General features: G+C 38.5%; 1 protein-coding gene across 1 annotated transcript; it reads left to right on the top strand.

Moving 5' to 3' along the window:
- Positions 1–5,762: 5,762 nt before the first annotated feature.
- MRPL44 (mitochondrial ribosomal protein L44) lies at positions 5,763–27,508 on the top strand. Its single transcript, XM_053709843.1, has 4 exons — positions 5,763–5,956; positions 17,510–17,978; positions 20,116–20,294; positions 27,084–27,508. The coding sequence occupies exons 1-4, from the start codon at positions 5,808–5,810 to the stop codon at positions 27,256–27,258; spliced, it is 972 nt and encodes a 323-aa protein (XP_053565818.1). The 5' UTR covers positions 5,763–5,807; the 3' UTR covers positions 27,259–27,508.
- Positions 27,509–27,807: the final 299 nt, after the last annotated feature.

The raw sequence follows: 27,807 nt of genomic DNA on the forward strand, positions 1-27,807 counted from the left end.
AGAATCAGAAAAATAATCCTATAAATTCCTAGGTATATCTTGTACATTAGATGTTAAAAGAATAGCAATAGATAATGCATTAATACTGATGGACTCTGCATGTAAAAATTTATCATGATAACTTATTACAAACCATAGCTAAAGATAAAAATTCATAACATTAAAATAAATTAACTTAGCTTTGGTAGGACTGATATCAGTCATCAGGAATCCAACAGTGTTTTCTGATACAGGAACAGTTTTGAGATATCTTGCAAATGTAAGAGAAAAAACAACATATAAAGCAAAATATCAATTTCCTTAAATGACAGTTTCAGGAATGGGAAAAAAATGCAAACAAAATAAGCCTCTGAAAACCAGAAGCAGAATGAAATAAAGACTTAAATAATGTCAGAAATCTGGCGCCAAGTATGACGCCCACAACGTCTGCAACAAACATGAGCGTCATAGATGACGCAACTATGTGAAAATTCTCGGCGCCAACTAAGACGCCGGAAATGACGAAAATACGTCAACAAGCGTAATTCTCACGCCAAAAGTCTTGTGCCAAGAATGACGCAATAAATTATAGTATTTTGCGCACCCGCGAGCCTAACAGCCCGCAATTTAGAAAGAATGTCAATTTGAAAATTCCAGGTAAGAATTTTTTTTTAAAATTTAATATGCATTTCCCATAGGGTTGCCAGGTGTCCGTTAATTGACCGGACAGTCCGGTATTACAACCAGCTGTCCGGTAAAATATGCAGAGAAAAACCGGACGTTTTATTGTCAGATCTCTGCATTAACATCCACTTCACTTTGATGCAGGGAAAGTGAAAATCAGAAAACTCCAACTTTATCTGTCTGGGGGTCAACAGCAGGGTGCTACAATCTGTCCCCCCTCCCCTTTCAGAGACCTGTTAGAGTTCACAGGTCTCCGGCTGCTGTGGGGGCGGGCGTCACAGATCACAGGAGTCCGTGTGCTTTTCAGCAGAGAGCAGACTTTCCCTACACTCGGGCAGAGGAAAGATAACGATCACCTCCATGTCTTGCCTATGTGAGCTGTCAAATATATTTGTGCTCTCACTTTGATAAACAAACTGTTTAACCCCTTCACTGCTTGAGATGGCTGTAGCAGATTTGCATCCCTCTCTGGCAGTTAAAGGGCTTAACAGTGTGTTTTATGCCCTGTTTTTTTTAATTGTGTTTACTTTGTTATATATATATATATATATATATATATATATATATATATATATATATATATATATATATATATATATATATATATATATATAATGTGTGTGTGTGAATTAATCACTTTGCTACAACTTTTGATAAGCATTTCTAGAGCATTAAAATAAACCACAATGTGCTGTGTAATAATGCTGAGTATTTGCACATTCATAATAAAGGAATCACCTTCTGAGAGTAAATATACACTTTTAATGAACATAATACACTGCATAACGTTGACAAGTTTTCATATACTGAAACACTGTTTAAAGGGACACTAAAGTTAAATATTTGAATACACTGCATGATAATATATATTATTATAATATATATATATATATATATATAGATATTTATTTATATACCAACCCTGTGTGGGTGTGTGTGTATGTGTGTATATATATATATATATATATATATACTGTATATATACACACGCACGCGCGCACACACATTTATTTGTTGGGTGTCCAGTATTTTTGTGGAGGACACCTGGCAACCCTAATTTCCCAAAATGAAACTGACAGTCTGCAAAAAGGAAATATACTGATAAACCTGAATCATGGCAAATATAAGTACAAACATTATATTTAGAACTTTACAAATAAAGTGCCAAACCATAGCTGAGAGTGTCTAAATAAAGGAAAACCTACTTACCAAAAGACACTCATCTACATAAAGTAGATAGCCAAACCAGTACTGAAACGAGAATCAGCAGAGGTAATGGTATATAAGAGTATATCGTCGATCTGAAAAGGGAGGTAGGAGATGAATCTCTACGACTGATAACAGAGAACCTATGAAATAGATCCCCGTTAGGATGACCATTGCATTCAATAGTTAATACTCCCTTCACATCCCTCTGTCATTCACTGCACTCTGAGAGGAACTGGGCTTCAGCATGCTGAGAAGCGCATATCAACGTAGAAATCTAGCACAAACTTACTTCACCACCTCCATAGGAGGCAAAGTTTGTAAAACTGAATTGTGGGTGTGGTGGGGGTGTATTTATAGGCATTTTGAGGTTTGGGAAACTTTGCCCCTCCTGGTAGGAATGTATATCCCATACGTCACTAGCTCATGGACTCTTGCCAATTACATGAAAGAAATAACTCATTGTGTAGTTCATTAACAAATCTAGACAGGCCAGAAGGCTTGTTTTTCCCACAGAAAACCTCTGGAATACATTGTTTCCAATGCAGCAAAGGATTCTGGGTAAGATATGCAAATGGAGTTCACAATGACACACCTTTTTACTTCAAGTCTGCTTTTCAGCAGATTCCCTTAACGCCAAAGCATCGCTGTTCCCACAGCTTATAAGCTTAGCTAGGGTTAGTGCAGTGATTCATAACCATACCAGGACAGACTGTTTCGTAGTTATTGCTACTCATCAGCTGGGAGAAGGTTTGAAACACTGTTGGGTGAAGTTGATTCCAGGCAAAATACAACATTTTTTGTGAACAGAATCCTTTGCTGCATTGGAAACAATGTATTCCAGAGATTTTCTGTGGGAAAAACAAGCCTTCTGGCCTGTCTAGATTTGTTAATAAACTACACAATGAGTTATTTTCTTTATATTTTGTGCGTAGTGGAGGATTTTAAATTCACCTTTTACCTCCCCCTAATTTTAAATGTTGTTTTTGCACGGAATCAACTCCACCCAGCAGTGATTCAAACCTGATGAGTAGTAATAACATACAACAGTCTGTCCTGGGATGGTTATGAATCACTGCACTAACCCTAGCTAAGCTTATAAGCTATGTGAACAGCGATGCTTTGACGTTAAGGGAATCTGCTGAAAAGCATACTTGAAGTAAAAAGGTGTGTGATTGTGAACCTAATTTGCATATCTTACCCAGAATCCTTTGCTGCATTGAAAACAATGTATTCCAGAGGTTTTCTGTGGGAAAAAACAAGCCTTCTGGCCTGTTTAGACTTGTTAATGAACTACACAATGAGTTATTCTCTCTCTATCTATTTATATATATATATATATATATATATATATATACTTCACAGTTTAGGAATATAGCGGTAAGGCATTAGTTCTGACAGCATTAACGTATCTTAACAATTTTAGATACCAATCTGAAATGAGCCCTTTTGGTATCTTGAGGCCAGCTGAAAAATCCAGAATACCCCATGCTGACTCAAAGTTTCATTCCTCTCACCAGCTCTAGAGTGTCTTGGGACCTGCTGAATACCCTGAAATCCAAAGAGAGCTATCAGAATTATGCTCCCTTTTAAAATGCAAAGATATTGGTGTGGTTGACTCTGGATCTTCTATTGCTCGCAAGTGTTCTAAAAATTGATCTTTGAGAGGTCTGATAGTTTGAGCTGCATATTGTTTATAGCACCCTCTACAGGTCAAAAGGTAAATCACATAATTCAAATTGCAAGTAATGTGCTGCCTGATTTTATACTCTTTCCCTGTTACGTGAGATTTAAAATCATTGCCAAATAAAGCATATGCACAGGACTTACACCTACCACTACCACATTTATAGAAGCCTCCTTTCACTGTTAACCAATTATCTTTCTTACATTTAGGTAACATAGATGGTAACAGAATATTCTCTAGAGTCTTATCTCTTCTTGATACAAAACAACCACCTTCAACAGCTATCTCTAGTAACTTTTTGTCTGTTTTTAAGATAGGCAGAGATGTTCGAATGATGTCACAAATCTTGTTATATTCCTCACTGTAAGTAGCGATAAATTTTGGCTTATTTTTCATTTCACTATCCTGTCGATAGAAATAATTATATTCGATAAATGCTATCAACACATATTTGTGTGTTTGGGATTTAGCAGTTAAAATTGTGTTCCCAGACGTTTCCTTACGATATAATTCAATCTCAATACATTGCTGTCTGGGTTAAGAGAAATTGTTTAAATTCAACTAGATACAACTATCATGCACAGGGTTTGACAGAGAGAGGCTATCAAAAAACTAACAAATTTCTTGAAGAGTCTAAGAGATGTTGATAGCATTGATCGAAAATAATTATTTCAATCAAGACAGGAATCAGATAGTGTAATGAAAAATAAAAAAATAAAATATGGAGCTTTTTGAAGGCTAAAATTGTCATTCAAATTTAAAAATTAGGTTCAGTATAGGTAATAATTCCTTTAGGAGCTGATTTTTGTTGTGAGAAACTGAAAATGCATGTTGAGTAATGGCAAATACAGTATTGTGGTTTACAGAGTAGATAGACTAACAATATTTAAGTATGCATGCATATTAGCTGCAGTTTACAATAAGATGTTTGGGACACATAAATGTGGACAATGCTATGGAAATCATTGGCAAGAAAGGTCCATACCCCTGGAAGATCATGTTCATTGATAGCTCTGCTGCAAAGTGTATTTTTTTTTTTAAAGGGACATTAAATGGCTGGATAAAACTACTAGTATGGTTACTACTCACAATTGCTATAGTTTTCCCTTCTGTCCCTGCAGCTCTGTTTAAAGCCATTCTCTTATTTTAACCCTTTGATGACCGGGTTAATTTGTCTTTATGACCGGGTTAATTTGTCTTTGTCGTAATTTGTCAACGTTCCGATGTAAACAAATTGAGATCCTGCGATCGTGAGATTTCAATGATGGGATCGGGTCAGGGGGGCGTCCCTGTGACGCTAGGGCACACCCTCCAGACCGCGATCACATCATGGAAGCGCAGTTGGCTTTAGGACAGCCAACGGTTATGACGTTCTATTCCATCAGAACGGCACTAAAGCCCAGTGTAATTGTGACGAAACACAACTGCTTGTACAATGTTAAATGTCCCCAGACAATGGTAAATCGGCCCCCGTGAGTTAAATGTTTGCCGTTTTTTGTACAGTTTAAAAGTTCAATAGCAAATATGCGCTCCAAGATGGCTGCACCCAGTGTGAAGATGCAGAGCTTCCATGACAAATACTTGTAAGGGGTTAAAACAAGAGAATGACAGCAGTTGCAGGTACATGAGGAAAAACAATGATGAGTAGTAACCATTCTATTGTACTTGTAATCAGCAGTTTAATATCCCTTTAATGTGCAGCTAGTCACATTTTGAAAAATATAAATATATTAATCATTCATTTCCTAATACAATTTAAAATATATATAGATAACTTTCTGTTACTCCATCATAAAAGTGTCATGGGTTAAATGTTTTCAAAGTTACATATGAGAGGCACATGTAGGTTTAATTTCTGATCTTCATAATTAATAAAATATATTTTATTTTAACAGGATACTATTATCCAGTGTGTTTCTACACCCACTGATCCTGTTCTATCAGGAAACCTTGAAATTGTTCTCATCAGTCACAGTGCATTATATCGCCTTAATGTTTTTCACAGTAAAAAAGTATTTCAGAAAGCTAAGAATGCACGATATACAGTATTGCTGTATATTTTGGAAATAAACTAATGACAGGCATCTCCCTGTATATAAACAAACTCATGGTAGACATCTCCCTGCATAATACTTTGCGGATGATACTGCTAAGTATACAACTGCCGACAGACAGTACGGAACGTTTGTTCTGTCTCACAGTTCCCTAGCGGAAGGTGTGCTGCTGCACCGCTCCCTGTCTCTAGCTTGTCATGGCCTCCTTGTTGTACCGACTTCGTTATTTGACAGTGGCCAGTATTCGCTTGACCCCAGTTCGTGGGAAGAAGCGCTGGTTACGCCCGTATCTTCGGGCGTTGGAGGTTCAAAGGGAGCTGGATGGACCTCCAAAGCCTGTACCAAGGTGAGGCGGCGGCAAGGCTTGTACTCATGTCTGACACAGCCAGGGTCATTGTGCGCCTGTCAGGGTTACCCATATATCAGGTTCCTTTTGATAAAGCCTGCGGGTCATACAGCACCTGACACGTGTTTTACACCCGATTTGCAGCCTTCATATCTGGCCACGCGTTACATTAATGTTAGATGCTGCAATACCTGACCTAAAAAATGCCCCCGAACCACGACAAGGAAGTTTGTTTCTTAATCAACCGGTTTCTTATTCATGGAAGTTGGTTTCTTATTCAAATTTTTGTCAGATGCTTTAACCCCTTAATGACCGGACCATTTTTCAATTTTCTTACCCTAAATGACAATGGCTATTTTTACATTTCTGCAGTGTTTGCGTTTAGCTGTAATTTTCCTCTTACTCGTTTACTGTACCCACACATGATATATACAGTTTTTCTCGGCATTAAATGGACATTCTAAAGATACCATTATTTTCATCATATCTTATAATTTACTAAAAAAATAAATGATAAAATATGAGGAAAAAATTGAAAAAAACACTTTTTCTAACTTTGACCCCCAAAATCTGTTACACATCTACAACCACCAAAAAACACCCATGCTAAATAGTTTCTAAATTTTGTCCTGAGTTTAGAAATACCCAATGTTTACACGTTCTTTGCTTTTTTTGCAGTTTATGGGGCAATAAATACAAGTAGCACTTTACTATTTCCAAACCCCTTTTTTTCAAAATTAGCGCTAGTTACTTTGGAACCCTGATATCTGTCAGGAATCCCTGAATATCCATTGACATGTATATATTTTGTTTTAGTAGACATCCCAAAGTATTGATCTAGGCCCATTTTGGTATATTTCATGCCACCATTTCACCGCCAAAAGCGATCAAATAAAAAAAAAAAACTTTAAATTTTTCACAATTTTAGGTTTCTCACTGAAATTATTTACAAACAGCTTGTGCTATTATGGCAGAAATTGTTGTAAAAGCTTCTCTGGGATCCCCTTTGTTCAGAAATAGCAGACTTATATGGCTTTGGCGTTGCTTTTTGGTAATTAGAAGGCCGCTAAATGCTGCTGCGCACCACACGTGAATTATGCCCAGCAGTGAAGGGGTTAAATTAGGTAGCTTGTAGGGAGCTTGCAGGGTTAATTTTAGAGATCAGCCTCCCACCTGACACATCCCACCCCCTGATCCCTCCCAAACAGCTCTCTTCCCTCCCCCACCCCACAATTGTTCCCGCCATCTTAAGTACTGGCAGAAAGTCTGCCAGTACTAAATAAAAGTTTTTTTGTTTTTTTTTTAAATAAAAATAATAAAATATTTTAGTTGTGATGGACCCCTGCCTTAGCAATACAAATATTACTATTTTGGATAAGTAGCTGATATTTTCAAAGGGTTAATGACCATTGGGCCACTGATTTCACTATGAATATATACAGGGTTGTTCCCCCTCCATGAAATGCAATTGTTTTTAGCCAGGCCCAATGGTGTTTTGGGCACAGAAATTGATGCCAACCCTGGCATAGGTGCTGTAATACTCATTTTTTAAATAAGTTACATATATTTTCAAAGGGTTAATAACCATTGGGCCACTGATTTCACTATGAATATATTCAGGGTAGATCCCCCTCTATGACATGCAATTGTTTTTAGCCTGGCCCAATGGTGTTTTAGGCACAGAAATTGATGCCAACCCTGGCATAGGTGCTGTAATTCTCGTTTTTTTAAACACGTAACTGATATTTTCAAAGGGTTAATAACCATTGGGCCACTGAACATTAGGAACATGCTACAAGCCCCCCAACATTAGTGACCTGGATGAAACTCAATTACTAATGCAAATAGGTAAGGCTGCTAATAACAGTGCTGTAATTATGGGAGGTTTAAACTACCCTGATATAAACTGGGCCAATAAAACTAGTAATTCAGCTAAGGGGGATAGATTTTTAAATGTTCTCAGGGATAACTTCTTGTCACAATTAATAGAGGAGCCAACTAGGAGTGACGCTATATTGGATTTAGTGCTATCAAATAATATAGATATAATATCAAACATAGAAGTCAAAGAACATTTGGGTAACAGTGATCATAACATGGTCACATTTGAAATCTCTTTTCATAAGCAGTGTCTTAAAGGTTTTTCTAAGATTTTTAATTTTAAGCAAGCAAAATTCAAAGATTTAAGGAAATCATTAAATAACATAAATTGGGACAAATTATTCTCTAATAAAAATACAGAGGATTTATTTATAAAATATTTTACCAGGAAAGATACATTGAGATTTCTCTCGTTTTCAAGTATGTCCTGGGTACACAAAACATTGCATTGATAAAATGGGTACAATAAAATACAAAAACAATAATAATACACAATATATGCACAAAAATTTAACATAGAACTGGTAGGAAATATATAATCAACCATGACAGGTGCATTCTGTTTTGAGATATGTAGAGAGGGATCTCTTAAAGGATATTAGGCATGGGGAAGGTTTGAAAGTGTGCGGGAGGTCGTTCCATAATTGTGGTGCTCTGAAGGAAAAGGAGGATCGAGCTGCTTTCTTTTTGTATTGAGGCAAGCTAAATAATGTGCTGGTACTGGATCGGAGGTTATAGGAGGTGGGAATAACCGGTAAGAGCATTCTGCTCAGGTAGGGTGGGAACTTCCCAGAAAAGCTTTTAAACACAAGGCAGGAAAGATGGAGGGTGCGTCTGGATTCCAGCGACAGCCAGTTTAGTTCTTTTAGCATGTCACAATGGTGGGTCCTGTAGTTACATTGTAGCACAAAGCGCCAGAACGAGTTATACAATGTATTAAGTTTTTTAAGGTGTGTTTGCGATGCAGGTGAATATACTACATCAAGCATAAATGAATACAGCACCCACTACTCATGAGAGCACGGAGGGGGCTTACCAAGCCCAAATGAATCAAATAAGAAGGTAATCTCCAGCTGCAGTGAGCAAAGTGACTTTTATTTTTCATACAGAGTCAAACACAGCAACGTTTCTGACTAACAATAAGCCCTTTTTCAAGCATGCTTGAAAAAGGGCTTATTGTTAGCCCGAAACGTTGCTGTGTTTGACCCTGTATGAAAAATAAAAGTCACTTTGCTCACTGCAGCTGGAGATTACCTTCTTATTTGAATATACTACATCCCCATAATCCACGATTGGCATCAGCATTTGCTGTACAATCTTTTCCTTTACAGTAGGGCTGAGGCAGGATTTGTTTCTGTACAGGGCACCTATTTTTGAATAAAGTTTAGATGCCAGTTTTTTTTATATGGAGGCCAAAAGATAGATTGGGGTCTAACAACATACCCAAGTATTTAAAAGAGTGGACTGCAGTCAGTGTGCAATTTGATTTTGTTTTGATGCATAGATGGGAATTTTGTAGTTTGTGTAGTTTAGGTCCCGTTCCAAAGATCATTGTGACAGTTTTGTCAGTGTTTAGGAAGAGTTTGTTTTTTTGAGATCCACTTTTCTACCTCTGTGAACTGGTCTTGGAGCACTTCTTCAAGCTGCGGCAGATCGGAATTGTCTGCATAGATTACCGTGTCATCTGCATACGTGTGTACAGTTGAGGATTTGCAGACATTAGGCAGATCATTTATAAATATGTGAATGGCAGGGGGCTGAGAATGGAACCTTGGGGAACGCCACACGTGACTGGGAGAGGGAGGGAGTCGCTGTCAGAAATGGAGACATATTGTGATCAATCCGATACATATGATCGAAACCAGGTTAGCGGATGATCACCAATACCTGAGTTTTTTAGTTTGAGCAGTAGTATGTCGTGGTCTACTGTGTCAAAGGCCTTTGCAAAATCAAGGAAAATAGCTCCAGTTAGGTCTCCTTGTTCCATTCCAGTTTGGATGTTGTTGCAAACTTTTAGGAGGGCAGTTGTAATGGAGTGATTTGTACGAAAACCTGATTGATCAGGGGTCAGATAGTTAGATTGTTGGTAATATTCACATAATTGCATATGGACGCATTTTTCTAAGATTTTTGACAATACTGGGATATTGGGCGATAGTTAGAAACCAAGGTTATCTTAGCTTCAGGATGTGTGCCATTTATTAGTTTGTCAATCAGGGTGGTAGAGCATCCAACAAAATATTTGTTAAAGGCATTTGCTACTCCTAAGGGGAGTTGCAGGGTTTGGTTGTCCACATTGACAGTGGAGGGTTGGGAGTGGATTGGTGGAGTTTGTAAGTTATTTATGAGTTTCCAAAACTTTCTAGGGTTTGATATGTTATTGTTCAGATTTTCACAGAAATATTGGGCCTTGGCCAATTTTGTTTAGTGCATATATTTCGCCATTGTCTATACACACAGTGATCGTTCATAGAGCCAGTATGCTTGAACTTTGACCACAATGAATATCGAAACTGGTACATTTGAATGAGGTCAGCTGTGATCTAATTCAAGTGTGCTCCTTTTACTCTCACCTTACACAGCGGGGCATGTAAATTTTAAACTTGTAGGAGTTCGGACTGAAAGAATTCAACTGCAGAGTCAAGATCTGGGAGTAGGTTTAATCTGTGCCAGGGGAGGTTCTTGATGTCATTTAGAAATGATTGAAGATTACATTTTTTGAAGCGCCTGGTGATTTTAACCTTGGGAGAGGTTTTAGTTGCCTTTATTTTGCGCACACAGCACACTAAGCAGTGGTCACTGAAATTGTTAGGGAGAACACCTGGATTCGGTCGGGAGCGGTGGAGAGAATCCAATCGAGCAGGGTGTGATTATGGCTTTTGATGTTTTTGCGAGTTGGGGAGGAGATTAATTGCGTTAGCTGCAAAGACTTAAACACAGAGAAACAACTATTATTTTTTGGATTCAGCCAATCAATATTAAAATATCCAAAAACCAAAACTTCACTTTTTGGGTTTTGAGCTATGGTTTCACTAAGGAGATGGGCTATGTCTGAAAGGGAATGCACAGGGGAGCTAGGTGGGCGGTAGATTCCTGCAACAATGATTGATTTACTGCATGGGATCTCAATTGTGCCAGAAAGGAAATCAAAGGTGGCAGGAGAGCTAGATTTTTGTAAGGGGGTGTACTTTGTGGAATTGTCAACATAGATTACAATGCCGCCTCCTCTCTTTGCTCTGTCATTTCTATGGCATGAATACCCATGTATTGCAATGGCAGAGTCGGGTATTTTTGCGGTTAGCCACGATTCAGAGATCACAATGATTTTGGGCTTGTATTGTAAACACCAAGCTTGTAGTGCATCAATTTTTGGTAGTAAGCTGCGGATATTGCAGTGCACAAAGGAGATTCCTTTTTTAGCTGGAAGGCTAGGAATGGAATTTGTTGGGGGACCAGGGTTAGACTCTACATAATTTGCAAGGGCAAGTAACATAAGGAATAGGAATTTGGACATCGTTTTTGTTTTGCCATATAGTGAATGGGATACTTTATAGTTTTGTGAGGTGGGGGTAGGAGGGTTATTTTTTAGAACTCTCCACCCACACTCAGCAGATAAGTTACAGCAACAGAGCAGGCCATGGTGTATGATAATTTGTTTTCCAGTTTGAGGTGTGTGCTTATGGCAGTAGTGATGTGAACAAAATTGGAGTGAGAAAAGGGTTAACACAAATAATAGTATGGTCATATTTGGATTCATGTAGTGATATGAGACGTGTAGATGAAAATAAAACAAAAATAGTACAAAATTTAAAAGAAATGAAAGTATATACTATTGATGTGTGATATATAGCTATTTATACTATTGATGTGTGATATATAGCTAGCTATTTGTAGGGAGAGAGAGTAAGTATTCTAAAGGTTTAAGTGAATGAAAGGATGTGCTGATCAGTGTTTGCAGCTGTCATTGTGGGAGAATGAAAGTGTGAGACTATCTATAAATAAGGAAATGAGCTTGGGGAGGGTGGGAAGGAAACTATCTTTCAAAGGCTACCTGTTTGCAGAGAGCAATGTTACAGCTGAGATATTCAGGTCTGTGATTCTCTAGGACAGGGCTCGACAAACCAGGGAGCCACTGGCTCCTAGAATTTTATCCGTGGCTCCTAACTTTTTGAGTTATTCTCCATATATCTATATGCAATTACCTATGTCTGGCTCCTAAATATTGTTACTGGCTCCTAATTTTTAAACAGATTTGTCGAGCACTGCGGCTAGGAATACTGGGGCAGATACACTTAAAATTCAGTCTGAGGGAGAGAGATATATTAGTGTCAAATGGGCCTGCAAAAAAAAGTTAAGGGAGGGGGTATCTATGGACATTTGAGCTAAGGGTCGTTCAGGCAAAAAACACAGGAAAGTTCAGAATTACAGAGATAAGACAGGTATCCATGTAGTGAAATAAAGCCATAGAACAAGGAACAAGAAAGATATAGGATAAATGGATAACATTTAAAACTGTTAAATAAATATACATATCAACAAATACCATATGGTTATAAAAATTAAAAAATCCAAGCCAATGTGGCTGAATTAAAATGTATTAAGAGAAATTAGGAAAAAACGTAGGACATTTAAATTATTCAAAGAAAATAGTACAGACTCAACATTCCATATTTATAAGGATTGTAAAAAAGCAATCAAATTAGCCAGAATTGAAAATTAAAAATTAATTGCAAAGTCCAACCTTAAAAAAAAATCTTTAAGTACATAAATAGCAAAAAATCTAAGAAAGACAATATAGGTACATTAAAATGCGTGGAGGGTAGCATGATTAACAGTGACAGGGAGAAGGCTGAGGTACTAAACCAGTTTTTTTTCTTCAGTATACACAAGAGAGGAACCATTGGATGATACTTTGGAACAAAATAGAACATGCCAGCCCTTGCCATTAACTGGTTTATGTATAGAGGATATCAGGAACAAATTGGATAATATTAAGGTAAATAGAACTCCAGGCCCAGATGGAATACACCCAAGGGTGTTAAGGGAACTTAGCACTGTTATAGACATAAAGCTGATGTGGTGCCACTCTTCAAAAAGGGAAGTAGGGATGATCCAGGAAGCTATAGACCAGTTAGTCTGACATCAATAGTGGAGAAGATATTTGAAGGGATTATAAGGGATTATATTGATTTGCATATTCGTGTAAACAAGATTGTGAATTCTAATCAGCATGGTTTTATGAGACATAGATCATGTCAAACTAATCTAATTAGATTCTATGAAGAAGTAAGTAAAAATATAGATAAAGGGGAATCAGTTGATGTGATATATTTAGATTTTGCAAAGGCGTTTGATACAGTGCTGCATGAGAGATTAATGCACAAAATTAAGGGACTGGGAATAGTTGAAAATGTTAGCTCATGGATAAATAACTAGATAAGATAGGGAGCAACGAGTAGTAGTAAATGGATCATACTCAGTGGAGTACCCCAGGGATCAGTGCTGGACCCTATTCTTTTTAATATTTTTATAAATGACTGGGAGCAAGGATTAAATAGTGACATCTCTATTTTTGCAGCTGATACTAAGTTAAGTAAGGTCATTAGGTCAGAGCAGGATGAACTTTCGTTACAAAAGGACCTGCAAAAACTAGAAGTATGGGCAGGTAAAGGGAAAATGAGATTTAATACGGGAAAATTCAAGGTTCTACATTTTGGAAGTAAAAATAAGCAGGCAGCGTATTATTTAAATGGGACAAGGCTTAGCCAAACACAGGAGGAAAGGGATTTGGGGGTAGTAATAGATAACAAGCTAAAGATGGGTGCACGATGCAGGGCAGCGGCTTCAAAGGCTAATAAGATACTAGCATGTATTAAAAGAGGAATTGATTCAAGGGAGGAAAGCATAATTCTGTCACTATATAAAGCCCTGGTAAGACCTCACCTTGAGTATGGAGTGTAGTTCTGGGGACCGAATGCAAAACACGATATTGCAGAACTAGAAAAGGTTCAGAGAAGGGCCACAAAGCTAATAAGAGGATTGGAGAATTTAAGCTATGAGGAGAGGCTAGCCAAACTGGGTCTTTTTTTCTTTAGAAAAAAGGCGCTTGAGAGGTGACATGATTACTTTATATAAATATATTCAAGGCCCATATACAGAGATGGCAGAAGCTCTGTTTATTCCAAGAAAATTGTTTGTGACAAGAGGTCACATTTTAAGGTTGGAGGAAAGGAGATTTAATCTCCTACAACGGGAAATGTTTTTTCACTGTAAGAGCAATAAAATTGTGGAACTCATTACCAAAGGAGGTAGTGAATGCCAATACCCTAGATAAATTTAAAAATTGTTTGGATACATTTCTGTCTATAAACAAAATTTATAGATATGATTGCTAGTATTAAATGGGTCACCTTTTTAGTGGGATTATTTAAGTTTAAATGAAGCTTTTTGTAAGTATTTTAGATTTGTATAGGTTGAACTCGATGGACTTTGGTCTTTTTTCAACCTCATCTACTATGATTTCACTATGAATATATACAGGGTAGATCCCCCTCCATGACATGCAATTGTTTTTAGCCTGGCCCAATGGTGTTTTGGGCACATAAATTGATGCCAACACTGACATTGGTGCTGTAATTACCATTTTTAAATAAGTAACTGATATTTTCAAAAGGTTAATGACCATTGGGCCACTGATTTCACTATGAATATATACAGGGTAGGTCCCCTTCCATGACATGCAATTGTTTTTAGCCTGGCCCAATGGTGTTTTGGGCACAGAAATTGATGCCAACCCTGGCATAGGTGCTCTAATTTTCATTTTTTAATAAGTAACTGATATTTTCAAAGGGTTAATGACCATTGGGCCACTGATTTCACTATGAATATATTTGATCCCCCTTCATGACATGCAGTTTTTTTTAGCATGGCCAAATGGAGTTTTGGGAACAGAAATTGAAGCCAACACTGGCACAGGTACTGCAATTACCATTTTTGAATAAGTAACTGATATTTTCAAAGGGTTAATAACCATTGGGCCACTAATTTCACTATGAATATACACAGGGTAGATACCTCTCCATAACATGCAATTGTTTTTAGCCAGGCTCCATGGTGTTTTGGGCACAGAAATTGATGCCAAGAGAGATGTCACACACACAATGTGAAGGGCCTAGGTGCAGAGTTACTTCGAAATTGCTACTATTGTGGGAAAAAGCTCATACAGAGTCCATGGGGCCGAATTAACGAAGTCTGGCAGACATGGTACACTGTAGCGTATCATGTCAGCCAGACATTGCTGAATGAGGACATCATACGCTGTCTGCATTCAGCATTGCACAAACAGTTCTAGTCAACTGTGCATAGCCTCCCCCTGCAGATTCGCGGCCAATCGGCCACTAGTCCGATCGTATGAGGCGGCGTACCAGTTAAGGAGCAGCCGTCTTAAGACTGCTGCTTCTTAACTGCTGTTTCCGGTGAGCCTGAAGGTTTGTGCGGAAACAGCTACATTGAGGATGATTGACCGTTTGGTTAATCGGTCCCCATATCTGAACAGCCACATCTCTTAAAAGGACCCCTTACTGGAAAAAAGAGGGTCTATCATTTCAGATGAGGGCTTTTATGTCCCTCTAGGATGAAGGTTATTAACATAAAAATGTTAATAACTGGAATCAAGAGCTAAAACAGACAAGGCATCAGTTGTCCTCCTATGATATGGATAATCATCATGAGAAATAATGAACACTTCCCCGAATGACTACCATTGAGTTTGCTATGAAACTCTAGGAAGGCTACTATATAGCTCGGAGCTCTAGAGTAAAACACCATTGGGCCAGGCTAAAAACAATTGCATGTTATGGAGAGGTATCTACCCTGTGTATATTCATAGTGAAATCAGTGGCCCAATGGTTATTAACCCTTTGAAAATATCAGTTGCTTATTCACAAATGGGAATTACAGCACCTATGCCAGGATTGGAATTAATTTCTGTGCCCAAAACACAATTGAGCCAGGCTAAACACAATTGTATGTCATGGAAGGGGATCTACCCTGTATATATTCATAGTGAAATCAGTGGCCCAATGGTCATTAACCCTTTGAAAATGTTACTTATTCAAAAATGAGAATTACAGAGCCTGTGACAGGGTTGGAATAAATTTCTGTGCCCAAAATACCATTGGGTCAGGCTTAAAACAATTGCATGTCATGGAGGGGGATCTACCCTGTATATATTCATAGTGAAATCAGTTGCCCAATGGTTATTAACCCTTTGAAAATATGTTACTTATTCAAAAATGGGAATTAGAGCACCTATGCCAGGGTTGGCATCAATTTCTGTGCCCAAAACACCATTGTGCCAGGCTAAACACAATTGCATGTCATGGAGGGAGATCTACCCTGTATATATTCATAGTAAAATCAGTGGCCCATGGGTTATTAACCCTTTGAAAATATCAGTTACTTATTAAAATTGGGAATTACAGCACCTTTGTTAGGGTTGGCATCAATTTCTGTGCCCAAAACACCATTGGGCCAGGCTAAAAACTATTGCATGTCATGGAAGGGGATCTACCCTGTATATATTCATAGTGAAATCAGTGGCCCAATGGTCATTAAATTACAATAAATGGTCATTAACCCTTTGAAAATAAATATCAGTTACTTATTCAAAATAGTAATACAGGCAGCCCTCAGTTTACGCCGGGGTTAGGTTCCAGAAGGAATGGTTGTAAATTGAAACCCAGTTTATAATGTAAGTCAATGGGAAGTGAGGGAGATAGGTTCCAGGCCCCTCTCAAAATTGTCATAAGTAACACCTAATACATTATTTTTAAAGCTTTGAAATGAAGACTTTAAATGCTAAACAGCATTATAAGCCTAATAAAATAATCACACAACACAGAATATATAATTAAACTAAGTTAAATAAACAAAAACATTTGCTAAACAGCATTATAAACCTAATAAAATAATCACACAACACAGACTTCACTTGCATTTTTCTGCAAACAGTTCTTTCTGTGCATTCCAATCTGGACTGATTTATTGACAGGAAGATCTTGTTCCTTTGAAATCTGCTCGATAGCTCAGGTCTGGTTAAACTGATTAATTTCAGCTTGCTTTGCTTTGCTGCAACACAAGCGGACAGCTCCACCTACTGGCTATTTTAATAGATGCACTGCTTCTTAATGCTTTTCAATAGGAGTCACATGACTGGAAAAAAAGGTTGTTATTCTGAAACGGTGTAAATTGAACCGTTATAAAACGAGGGCCACCTGTATTTGTATTGGTGCCAACGTATGCCCTTTTTTTTTCCAGTTTGTATATCCAATTGTTGTATAAAGGGAATCCACCTCTGTGTAACTACATTATATGAATCATATTATTATTTAAATAAACCTATATTTTTATTTTGAAGTCAATTTAAAGCAGTCTGACAAAAAATTTGAATAAGAAACCAACTTCCATGAATAAGAAACAGCTTGAATAAGAAACCAACTTCCATGAATAAGAAACAGCTTGAATAAGAAACCAACTTCCTTGTCATCCTCAAACCTTAGATTATATTCCCAGCAAATGTATCCCTATGTTAGATGGGGAGCTGCATATTCTATACTAGTAGGACTTGTTCTTTTCACTTTGAATTATTCTCTGATTTTTCTTTTTTCTTAGATCACAGCAGCCGAACTTTGACTATCATGCAGAGATTGTGGCATTTTCACAGCGCCTACATGAGAACTTTTCAGTACAATTGCTGAAGACTGCATTTGTGAACAGCTCATATGTAGCGCAGGAGGAAAGCCGACGTAGGGAATTGGGATTGGATAAGGAAATTGCTGCTTTAAATTTACAGGATAACCAGGAGCTCTCTAAACAAGGCTCTGACTTCACAGTCTCATTCCTCCAGACAACCTTGAAGCAAGGTTTCCCCAAACTACCTGCAGCTGGCATCTCGGCTCTGATTGGCTACCTCACTAGTCAGAATGTTCTTTGCCATGTAGCACAAAATCTTGCAGTGGAAGATCTGACACTCAGTTCTGAATGCCCCCTATCTCCTGACACCATACAGAAAACATTCTATGCAGTTATTGGAGCTCTGCTTGAAAGCAGTGACCCTGAGAGGACTAGTTTGTTTATAAGGGTACGCTACATTTACGTGTGTGTGTGTGTGTGTATGTATATATATATATATATATATATATATATATATATATATATATATATATATATATATATATATATAATGTGTGTGTATATATAATCTATATCTCAGATTTGCTGCTGCGCAGTATAAACTAGCAATCTTCTTTTTGAAGTGTAATTGATTATTTTTTTTCACTTAAAGTGATTGTAAAGTTTAATGAATAAGTGAGCGGTATCTAAAAATAATCTTAACAGGGGCACTTTAATTCATTAAACTTTACAAGGAAGCTTCTTTTTTAAAATACTTACCTTTGCTCTATGGAAAACAGACTGGCGATGCTCCGCCCGCATCGCCTGCTGTAGTTAGCAGATCAATGAAGGAAATCTGGCTTCCTATGATTTGTCATCAATATGCTAACTACAGCAGGAGATGCGGCCAGAGAATCACCAGTCTGTTTTCTATAAAGCAAAGGTATTTTATTTTAAAAAAGAAGCTTCATCGTAAAGTTTAATCGATTAAAGTGCCCCTGCTTTTAAGATTACTTTAAGATACCGGGCACTTATTCATTAAACTTTACAATCACTTTAAAGTGATTGCAAATACGAATGTTTAAAAACGCTAGGATTTACCATCACTAAACGCTAGGATTTACCATCACTAGAAATAAAGGGGACTTGCAGTGATCACAAAATGGTTCTAAACTTACCCTTTCTGTGCTGCGGCTCCTTGCTAAAATCAACACCCCTTTACCAATGAGGTGACGTTTCCACCTCTAAACCAATAATCGCGCTAGCATACAGAATACTGTCAGATGATTAGCACGACGTTTGGTTTAGAGGTGGAAACGTCACCTTATCGAGATAAGATCGATGTGCTGGAGGCGCTGAGTTTAGCGAGGAGCAGCGGCACGGAAGAGTGATCAATGAAAGTCCACTTTATTTGTAGTGATGGTAAATACTAGCGTTTTTTAAATGCTGGGATTTACTATCACTTTAAGGAAACAATCGGTCCCAAAGAATAACCCCATGGCAAGATGTTGATTTAAATTATTATCCTATTGGTTGAGATCATGTTAATCAAAAAATACTCTTGCAATTGGGACACATGTACAATTGAATATCATGTTGTTTTCTCTTGGTCTTTTATGCTTACTCAATGTTTTTCATGCCTGACAACACTAGCGGATTGTGCCTACCAGACAAGTGGAAGATAAGAGACACAAGTCAAAATTAAACTTTAATGGTCCAGATCGAGCTGCAATTAACAAAAAAAGAAAACTTTCAAATTTCTATTCTTAAATTTGCTTAATTCTTTTGGTGTCCTTTGTTAAAAAGTAAATCTAGATAGGCTCATAAGGTTCAGTAGCATGGATCTGCCCATAGCACTCTAGGGAACCAGTGTTTGTAACTATGTAACAGTGTTATAGAGTGCTGCTCCTATAGGCCTACCTAAGTTTTACTCTTCAACTACAAAGATCATGAAGAATAGAAGTAAACTGGGAGTGTTTTGTTTTAATTGACATTAGTGGCTTTTTAAGAACCATAAGACATACTAATGTTCAAAGTACACCCTAGATTAGATTAAAATATAAGCAATTTAAAAAGAGCATTAAACGTAAAAAAACAAAATGTTAAAATTTTTGTGCTTGCAAACTGGTTAAAGGGACATGAAACCCATTTTTTTTCTTTCATGATTCAGATAGTGTAATTTTGAATGAGTTTCCAATTTACTTCTATTATCAAAGTTGCTTCATTCTCTTGGTATCCTTTGTTGAAGGAGCGGTAAGGCATTACTGGTTGCTTACTGAACACATCTGGTAAGCCAAATACAAGTGTCATATGTGTGCAGTCACCAATCAGTACCCCTGAACCGTGAAATAAAAACATTTGGGTTTCATACCCCTTTAAGTAAATTATCTTTAAATTGATTTTGAAACGGAGGAAATAAAAATAAAATAAAAAATAAAATACAGCTCATCCTTAGGAATAAATTGCACACTGGGTGATGAGATAAACTCCTATTGTATTATTGTTGAACAGGGACTTGTTCTCAAGCATAAAAAAAAAATATTCCCCATAGAAATATTCATTTTTGTTGCATTAATTGCGGCTAGTGACGTTTTCCCTCTTTCTAGGATTTTCTGATTACACAACTTATTGGGAAGGACTTATTTGACATTTGGACCGTCGCAGATCCCATGTCATTGCTGGTGGAAGAATTGTCCAAGAGAGATGTGTCCCTGCCAGAGCCAAGACTAACTAGACAGTCTGGAGCTAGCACTGTGCTACCTTTATACTTTGTGGGCTTGTACTGGTTAGTATTGTATTCTTCTATTTTTTAAAGTACACCAGGCCTTGACAAATCTAGGATAATCAGAGTTTGATCCCTGGATACTAAGTATTGAGATTTTGCTACATATATTAATATTAGAGATGTGTATTCGGATTCTTACGAAGGATCCAAAAGCACATTCCTAATCAATATTAAAAAAACACACATTTCTCTTACTTGGTGTATTCAGTCCACGGATTCATCCTTACTTGTGGGATATTCTCAATCCCTACAGGAAGTGGCAAAGAAAGCACACAGCAAAGCTGTCCATATAGCTCCCCTCAGGCTCCGCCCCCCCAGTCATTCTCTTTGCTGTTCTATTCTCTTTGCTGTTCTAACAAGTAGCATCTCCACGGGAGGGTAAAGAGTATGTGGTGTTAGATTTGTAGTTTTTATTTCTTCAATCAAGAGTTTGTTATTTTAAAATAGTGCCGGTTTGTACTATTTACTCTGAGGCAGAAAGTGATGAAGATTTCTGCTGAGAGGAAAAAGATTTTAGCATGTTGTAACTAAAATCCATTGCTGTTCCCACACAGGACTGTTGAGTACCGGAGAACTTCAGTTGGGGGGATCAGTTTGCAGGCTTATACTGCTTACGGGAGGCTTAATTTACACCTGCAAATAACCCTAAAGGAAGGTAAAGCCACAGCAAAGACTCTGGCATCGTACTGTAGTGGGTTAAACCGGGTATTTACTTGATTTTGCTCCAGTTTGGGCATTAAGGGGTTAATTGATTTGAAAATTTGTGTGCAATCATTTCAAATCATTAGGATCATGTGGTGAAAATTTCATTAAGATCGGATGTTTTTTGATGATTTGGTAAAAAAGTGTGTGCTTTTTATTATTTAAAGAGACAGTAACGGTTTTTCAAAAAGTATTTTTTTCAATATTTTAGTGTTGTCTGAGTCTGTCAAACATGTCTGAGCCTTCAGATAGACCTTGTTCTTTATGTTCAAAAGCCATGGCAGTACCCCCATTGCATTTATGTTTAAAGTGTGCCAAAACATCTAAGCATTTTAAAGATCATCCAGTGACAATTAAAAATGCTGCCCAAGATGATTCCTTAACGGAGGGTAATGGGGATAGTCCTTCTTCCTCCCCCCACGTGTCTACACCAGTTACGCCCGCGCAAGCGATGCCTAGTACCTCTAGCACATTGGCCCCTATTACTTTACAACAATTAGCAGCAGTAATGGATAATTCCCTTGCAGCATTTTTATCCAAACTGCCAGTTTTTCCAAGAAAGCGCTATAGCTCAGTTTTAAATACAGAGGATGAGCAATCTGAAGCTTTGGATAATTTATCTGTAGTACCCTCACAAAACTCAGAGGTAGCAGTGAGGGAAGGTCTGTCTGAGGGAGAAATTTCTGACACAGGAAGAGTTTCTCAGCAGGCAGAGTCAGATTCCTTAGCGTTTAAATTTAAGCTGGAACACCTCCGCGTCCTGCTTAAGGAGGTTTTAGCTACGCTGGATGATTGTGACCCCATGGTGGTCCCTGAAAAATTGTGTAAAATGGACAGATTTTTAGAGGTCCCTGTATACACTGAGGCATTTCCGATCCCAAAGAGAGTGGCGGATATTGTGACTAAGGAGTGGGAGAGACCAGGTGTACCCTTTGTTCCCCCACCTATCTTTAAGAAAATGTTCCCCATAAACGACCCTAGGCGGGATGCGTGGCAGACGGTCCCTAAGGTAGAGGGGGCTGTTTCAACACTTGCTAAACGTACAACTATACCAATAGAGGACAGTTGTGCTTTCAAAGATCCTATGGATAAAAAATTGGAAGGATTGCTGAAGAAAATATTTGTTCAGCAAGGTTTTCTTCTTCAACCAATTGCCTGCATTATTCCGGTAACTACTGCTGCGGCTTTTTGGTTCGAAGCCTTGGAGGAGTCGCTCCAAAGGGAGACTTCATACGATGAGGTCATGGATAGAATTAATGCTCTAAAGCTGGCTAATTCTTTTATCATTGATGCCGCTCTCCAATTAGCTAAGCTAGCGGCAAAAAATTCAGGTTTTGCCATCATGGCGCGCAGAGCGCTTTGGCTCAAATAATGGTCGGCCGATGTGTCGTCCAAAACGAAACTGTTAAATATTCCCTTCAAGGGGAAGACCCTATTTGGCCCAGAGCTGAAAGAAATTATTTCGGATATCACTGGGGGAAAGGGCCATGCCCTTCCACAAGATAGGCCGTTTAAGGCCAAAAACAAGGCTAATTTTCGCTCCTTTCGCAACTTCAGGAGCGGACCTGCTGCAACCTCTGCTGCCGCAAAGCAAGGTAACGCTTCACAGCCCAAAGCAACCTGGAAACCCTTGCAGGGCTGAAATAAGGGTAAACAGGCCAAGAAGCCTGCTCCTGCTACCAAGACAGCATGAAGGAGTAGCCCCCGATCCGGGACCGGATCTAGTAGGGGGCAGACTTTCTCTCTTTGCTCAGGCTTGGGCAAGAGACGTTCCGGATCCCTGGGCATTAGAAATAGTTGCTCAGGGGTACCTTTTAGAATTCAAGGATTCTCCCCCAAGGGGAAGGTTCCACAATTCTCGTTTGTCTTCAGACCAAACAAAGAAACAGGCGTTCTTACACTGTGTAGAAGATCTCCTAAAAATGGGAGTGATACACCCAGTTCCAATTGCAGAACAAGGACTGGGCTTTTACTCAAACCTGTTCGTAGTTCCCAAAAAGGAGGGAACTTTCAGGCCAATCCTGGATCTAAAGATTCTAAACAAATTCCTCAGAGTTCCGTCTTTCAAGATGGAAACCATTCGGACAATCTTGCCGATGATCCAGGAAGGTCAGTATATGACTACCGTGGATCTAAAGGATACGTACCTACATATTCCTATCCACAAAGATCACCATCAGTTCCTAAGGTTCGCCTTTCTGGACAAACATTACCAGTTCATGGCCCTTCCTTTCGGGTTGGCCACTGCTCCCAGAATTTTCACAAAGGTGCTAGGGTCCCTTCTGGCGGTGTTAAGACCGCGGGGCATTGCAGTAGCACCTTACCTAGACGACATATTAATACAGGCGTCGTCTTTCCACAGAGCCAAGGCTCATACGGACATTGTTCTGGCCTTTCTAAGGTCTCACGGGTGGAAGGGGAACGTAGAAAAGAGTTCTCCAGGGATCCCAAGGCGGCATTGATAGATGCATTAATAGCGCCTTGGTCATTCAGTCTAGCTTGTCTTTACACCGTTTCCTCTTCTCCCTCGGCTAATAGCCAGAATCAAACAGGAGAAGGCTTCGGTAATTCTGATAGCGCCTGCGTGGCCACGCAGGACTTGGTATGCAGACCTAGTGGACATGTCATCGGTCCCACCATGGAAACTGCCATCAAGGCAGGATCTTCTAATCCAAGGTCCTTTCAAGCATCCAAATCTAGTTTCTCTGCAACTGACTGCTTGGAGATTGAACGCTTAATCCTAGCTAAGCGGGGTTTCTCTGAATCGGTTATAGATACTCTGATACAGGCCAGAAAGCCTGTTACCAGGAAAATTTACCATAAGATATGGCGGAAATATCTTTGTTGGTGTGAATCCAAGGGTTACTCGTGGAGTAAGGTTAGGATTCCAAGGATATTGTCTTTTCTCCAAGAAGGTTTGGAGAAAGGTCTGTCAGCTAGTTCCTTAAAGGGACAGATATCTGCTCTGTCTATTCTGTTACACAAGCGTCTGGCAGCTGTACCAGACGTTCAGGCGTTTGCACAGGCCCTAGTTAGAATCAAGCCTGTCTACAGACCTGTGGCTCCTCCATGGAGTCTAAACTTAGTTCTTTCAGTTCTTCAAGGGGTTCCGTTTGAACCTTTGCATTCCATAGATATCAAGTTATTATCTTGGAAAGTTTTGTTTTTAGTAGCTATTTCTTCTGCTCAGAGAGTTTCAGAATTGTCTGCTTTACAGTGTGATTCACCCTATCTGGTGTTCCATGCAGATAAGGTTGTTTTGCGTACTAAACCTGGTTTCCTTCCAAAGGTGGTTTCTAATAAGAATATTAACCAGGAAATCATTGTTCCTTCTCTGTGCCCTAATCCAGTTTCTAAGACGGAACGACTGTTGCACAATCTTGATGTGGTTTGTGCTTTAAAATTCTATTTAAAAGCAACTAAAGATTTCAGACAAACATCATCCTTGTTTGTTGTGTATTCTGGTAAGAGGAGAGGTCAGAAAGCGACTGCTACCTCTCTTTCATTCTGGCTGAAAAGCATCATCCGATTGGCTTATGAGACTGCTGGTAAACAGCCTCCTGAACGAATTACAGCTCATTCCAACAGAGCTGTGGCTTCCACATGGGCTTTCAAGAATGAGGCTTCTGTTGAACAGATTTGTAAGGCAGCGACTTGGTCTTCACTGCATACATTCGCCAAATTTTACAAATTCTATACTTTTGCTTCTTCGGAGGCTATTTTTGGGAGAAAGGTTTTGCAAGCAGTGGTGCCTTCCGTTTAGGTTACCTGACTTGTTCTCTCCCTTCATCCGTGTCCTATTGCTTTGGTATTGGTATCCCACAAGTAAGGATGAATCCGTGGACTGAATACACCAAGTAAGAGAAAACAGAATTTATGCTTACCTGATAAATTACTTTCTCTTACAGGTGTATTCAGTCCACGGCCCGCCCTGATATTTAAGTCAGGTTCAAATTTAATTTACAATAAATACAGTCACCACTGCACCCTATGGTTCTCCTTTTTCTCCTAACCGTCAGTCGAATGACTGGGGGGGCGGAGCCTGAGGGGAGCTATATGGACAGCTTTGCTGTGTGCTCTCTTTGCCACTTACTGTAGGGATTGAGAATATCCCACAAGTAAGGATGAATCCGTGGACTGAATACACCTGTAAGATGTAATTTATCAGGTAAGCATAAATTCTGTTTTTTAGGATCCAGTTGTATCTGGCTCCTAAATTTTCTGACTGGCTCCCAAGATGGATATAAATTTGTCAAGCACTGTAGTGCAGTATATGAAGTTAAGAACACAGAGTTGTGAAGGTTCAGTAGTTTGTCAATTGTACAGAAACCTTTATGGAAACTTTACGTTAAAGATCCATACAATTAAATTGGAAACAGTTGTAGAAAGATGGGGTTACACATGAGTGTAGATTAAGATACTTCCTTGTTTTTGGAGCTAGTAAATGGTTTATACACCATACAAACTCATGGAATGATAAAGATCTGTTATGGCCAAATTCTTAACATGTGTTTGCAGACGTCTTAAAGGAACAGTGTATTGTGATTTTTGTTTCTCCTTTTTAAGAGTTCACGGTGATCCATTTTACCTGCTAGAGTGCATTAAAACAATAGCTATTTTACCTTGATTTTGTCATTTGAAATAGCTGGGTTTTTTCTCTGCTGTATCCCCGCCTATACTAAAAAAATTAAGTTCATAAGTACTGGTTATAGAAAAGCTATGTAAACAAGGTTACAAAAAGTGGAGATGTAATTTAGAGATGTACTAAAATTTAGTTTTTCTTTGCTCTCTCTAAGATGGTCTCCCTGTGTGTAAGGGAGAGATAAGATAAGGAGGACTTATATACGTATATACTGCTAATTATTGAGTACAGGTGCTTCAGCCACACCTATTGCTAGCATGTACGTAGCTATGAAGTCTCCATAGACGAGCACTGGCAGTACAATGGGTCGTACTGAAGAGCTCAGTGACTTTTAACATGGCACTGTCATAGGATGCTACCTTTGCCACAACTTGAGTTCACAAGTGACATCATAGTTTGGCTTTAATGTAGTGGGTTGCAGTGAAGGGGACTGTGCACCATTTAAATAGACGGTAGCAAAGGGCCACTCTTGGCCTCGATTGAGCAGTTTGGCAACTATTGCTGGTTCTTGAGAATAGAAACAATGAAGCCCTTTACGTTTATGTGGTGAATGGCTTAACATTTATATCAAACTAGAAGCCAGGTTCATGTTTTAAATGTAGGTACCAGTAAATGGACTGTGCATATTGATAGAATAACTAAAGTTGTTAGTTTGATGTAAAACTCTAGGAACTCTAAAATCCAGAATTTGTTAAAGGCAAGAGATGAGCAGTGCTTAATGAGGGAAAGTGGGTGTTTTTTAATGGGGTGGGCTATAATGAATTGGCTAACTATGACTTTGACAGGACCAGTGAATATTGTGTCCTAGAATTTACAGTGGTCAGCAGTGAGGGCTGCCTCCTGGATTTTGCCATGGTCAACCGAGATTTTACTGTGGTAAGCAGTGAGGGCTGCCTCATGGATTTGGCCATGGTCAACAGAGATTTGACTGTGGTAAGCAGTGAGGGCTGCCTCCTGGGTTGAACCATGGCTAATAGAGATGGGGCCCTCTTGGATTTGACCATGGTCAGCAGAGATGGGGGCCTTAAGGATTTTACTGTGGTCAGCATTGAGTGTGGCCTCTGAATTTTACGATGATCAGCCGCGAAGGCAACCACTTGCATTTGATTAGGCAGCACTGAAAGACCACTTGGCTTTTACAGAGTTTATGCCAATATTTGAGCTTATTATGTGGTACTTGTTACATAAAGTGGAATTTGTTTTAATCAACATCAAACATTCAGTTAATTATTATATGATTTTCTTATGAAATCTTAAAGTTTAAAGTCTCATTGCTTGTTCTTGTTTAGTACTGCAGAATAGCCCAATTAAGAACATATCACAAATAGTTCCTTTATTATTAATGTATTCATGTTCTTATCACTGCTTAATAAACAACAATGTATTGCTGAGCAATGTTGTTTTTATGTGTCTTGATTAAGTGCCCTGCTTGTTTGTCTCTACAGTGATAAAAAGCTGATAGCAGAGGGTCCTGGGGAATCGGTCAGTGCTGCAGAAGAAGAGGCTGCCCGTGTGGCTCTAAGAAAGCTGTACGGATTCACAGAGAACAGGCGACCGTGGGATTACTCTGTCCCCAGGCAAGAACCAGGAGTGAGGAAAGCCAGCATCAGCAGCAGATGATCTTCCTTTGATAATACTTCTTTGCCAGAGCAAGATGTCAAAGAAGTTAATGCTTTGTCAAAACAGACTTGTTGATTCATCTGAGCTACGAATCATTTCATTAATAAAACATGGACTGTATATTGCAGAGCTTTTCTTCTTCTTACAATTGTTCAGTTAAGCTGGAGTTCATTTGTGCAATTTCTGTTTTTTATAGAGATTGTGAAAGAAATTCATATATAATAAAATGATGCATAGTAAAATGTCAAAAGTGAAATATTTATAAACTGATAACCACAATGTTAGTTTTCTCCCAGTAATAGACAAAATTTGCAAGGTAATTAGAACCCCCTTTGGCTGCCATACCTGGCTGCAATGCACTGGTGTCTGTAGTGTTACAGCCATGATGTTACATGATTGCATTGCGCTGCTGATTTTTAATAACTAATTTTATAACTTGACATCTGCTGCACACACTAAAAAACAACAGTCTGAAAAAAATATTAAATTAATCTTTATTTGCTTGTAAGAAAACCATAATATATTTATGTACAAATTAAAAATGAATTG

Source organism: Bombina bombina, chromosome 4 (assembly GCF_027579735.1).
Source record: "Bombina bombina isolate aBomBom1 chromosome 4, aBomBom1.pri, whole genome shotgun sequence".
Lineage (NCBI taxonomy): Eukaryota > Metazoa > Chordata > Amphibia > Anura > Bombinatoridae > Bombina > Bombina bombina.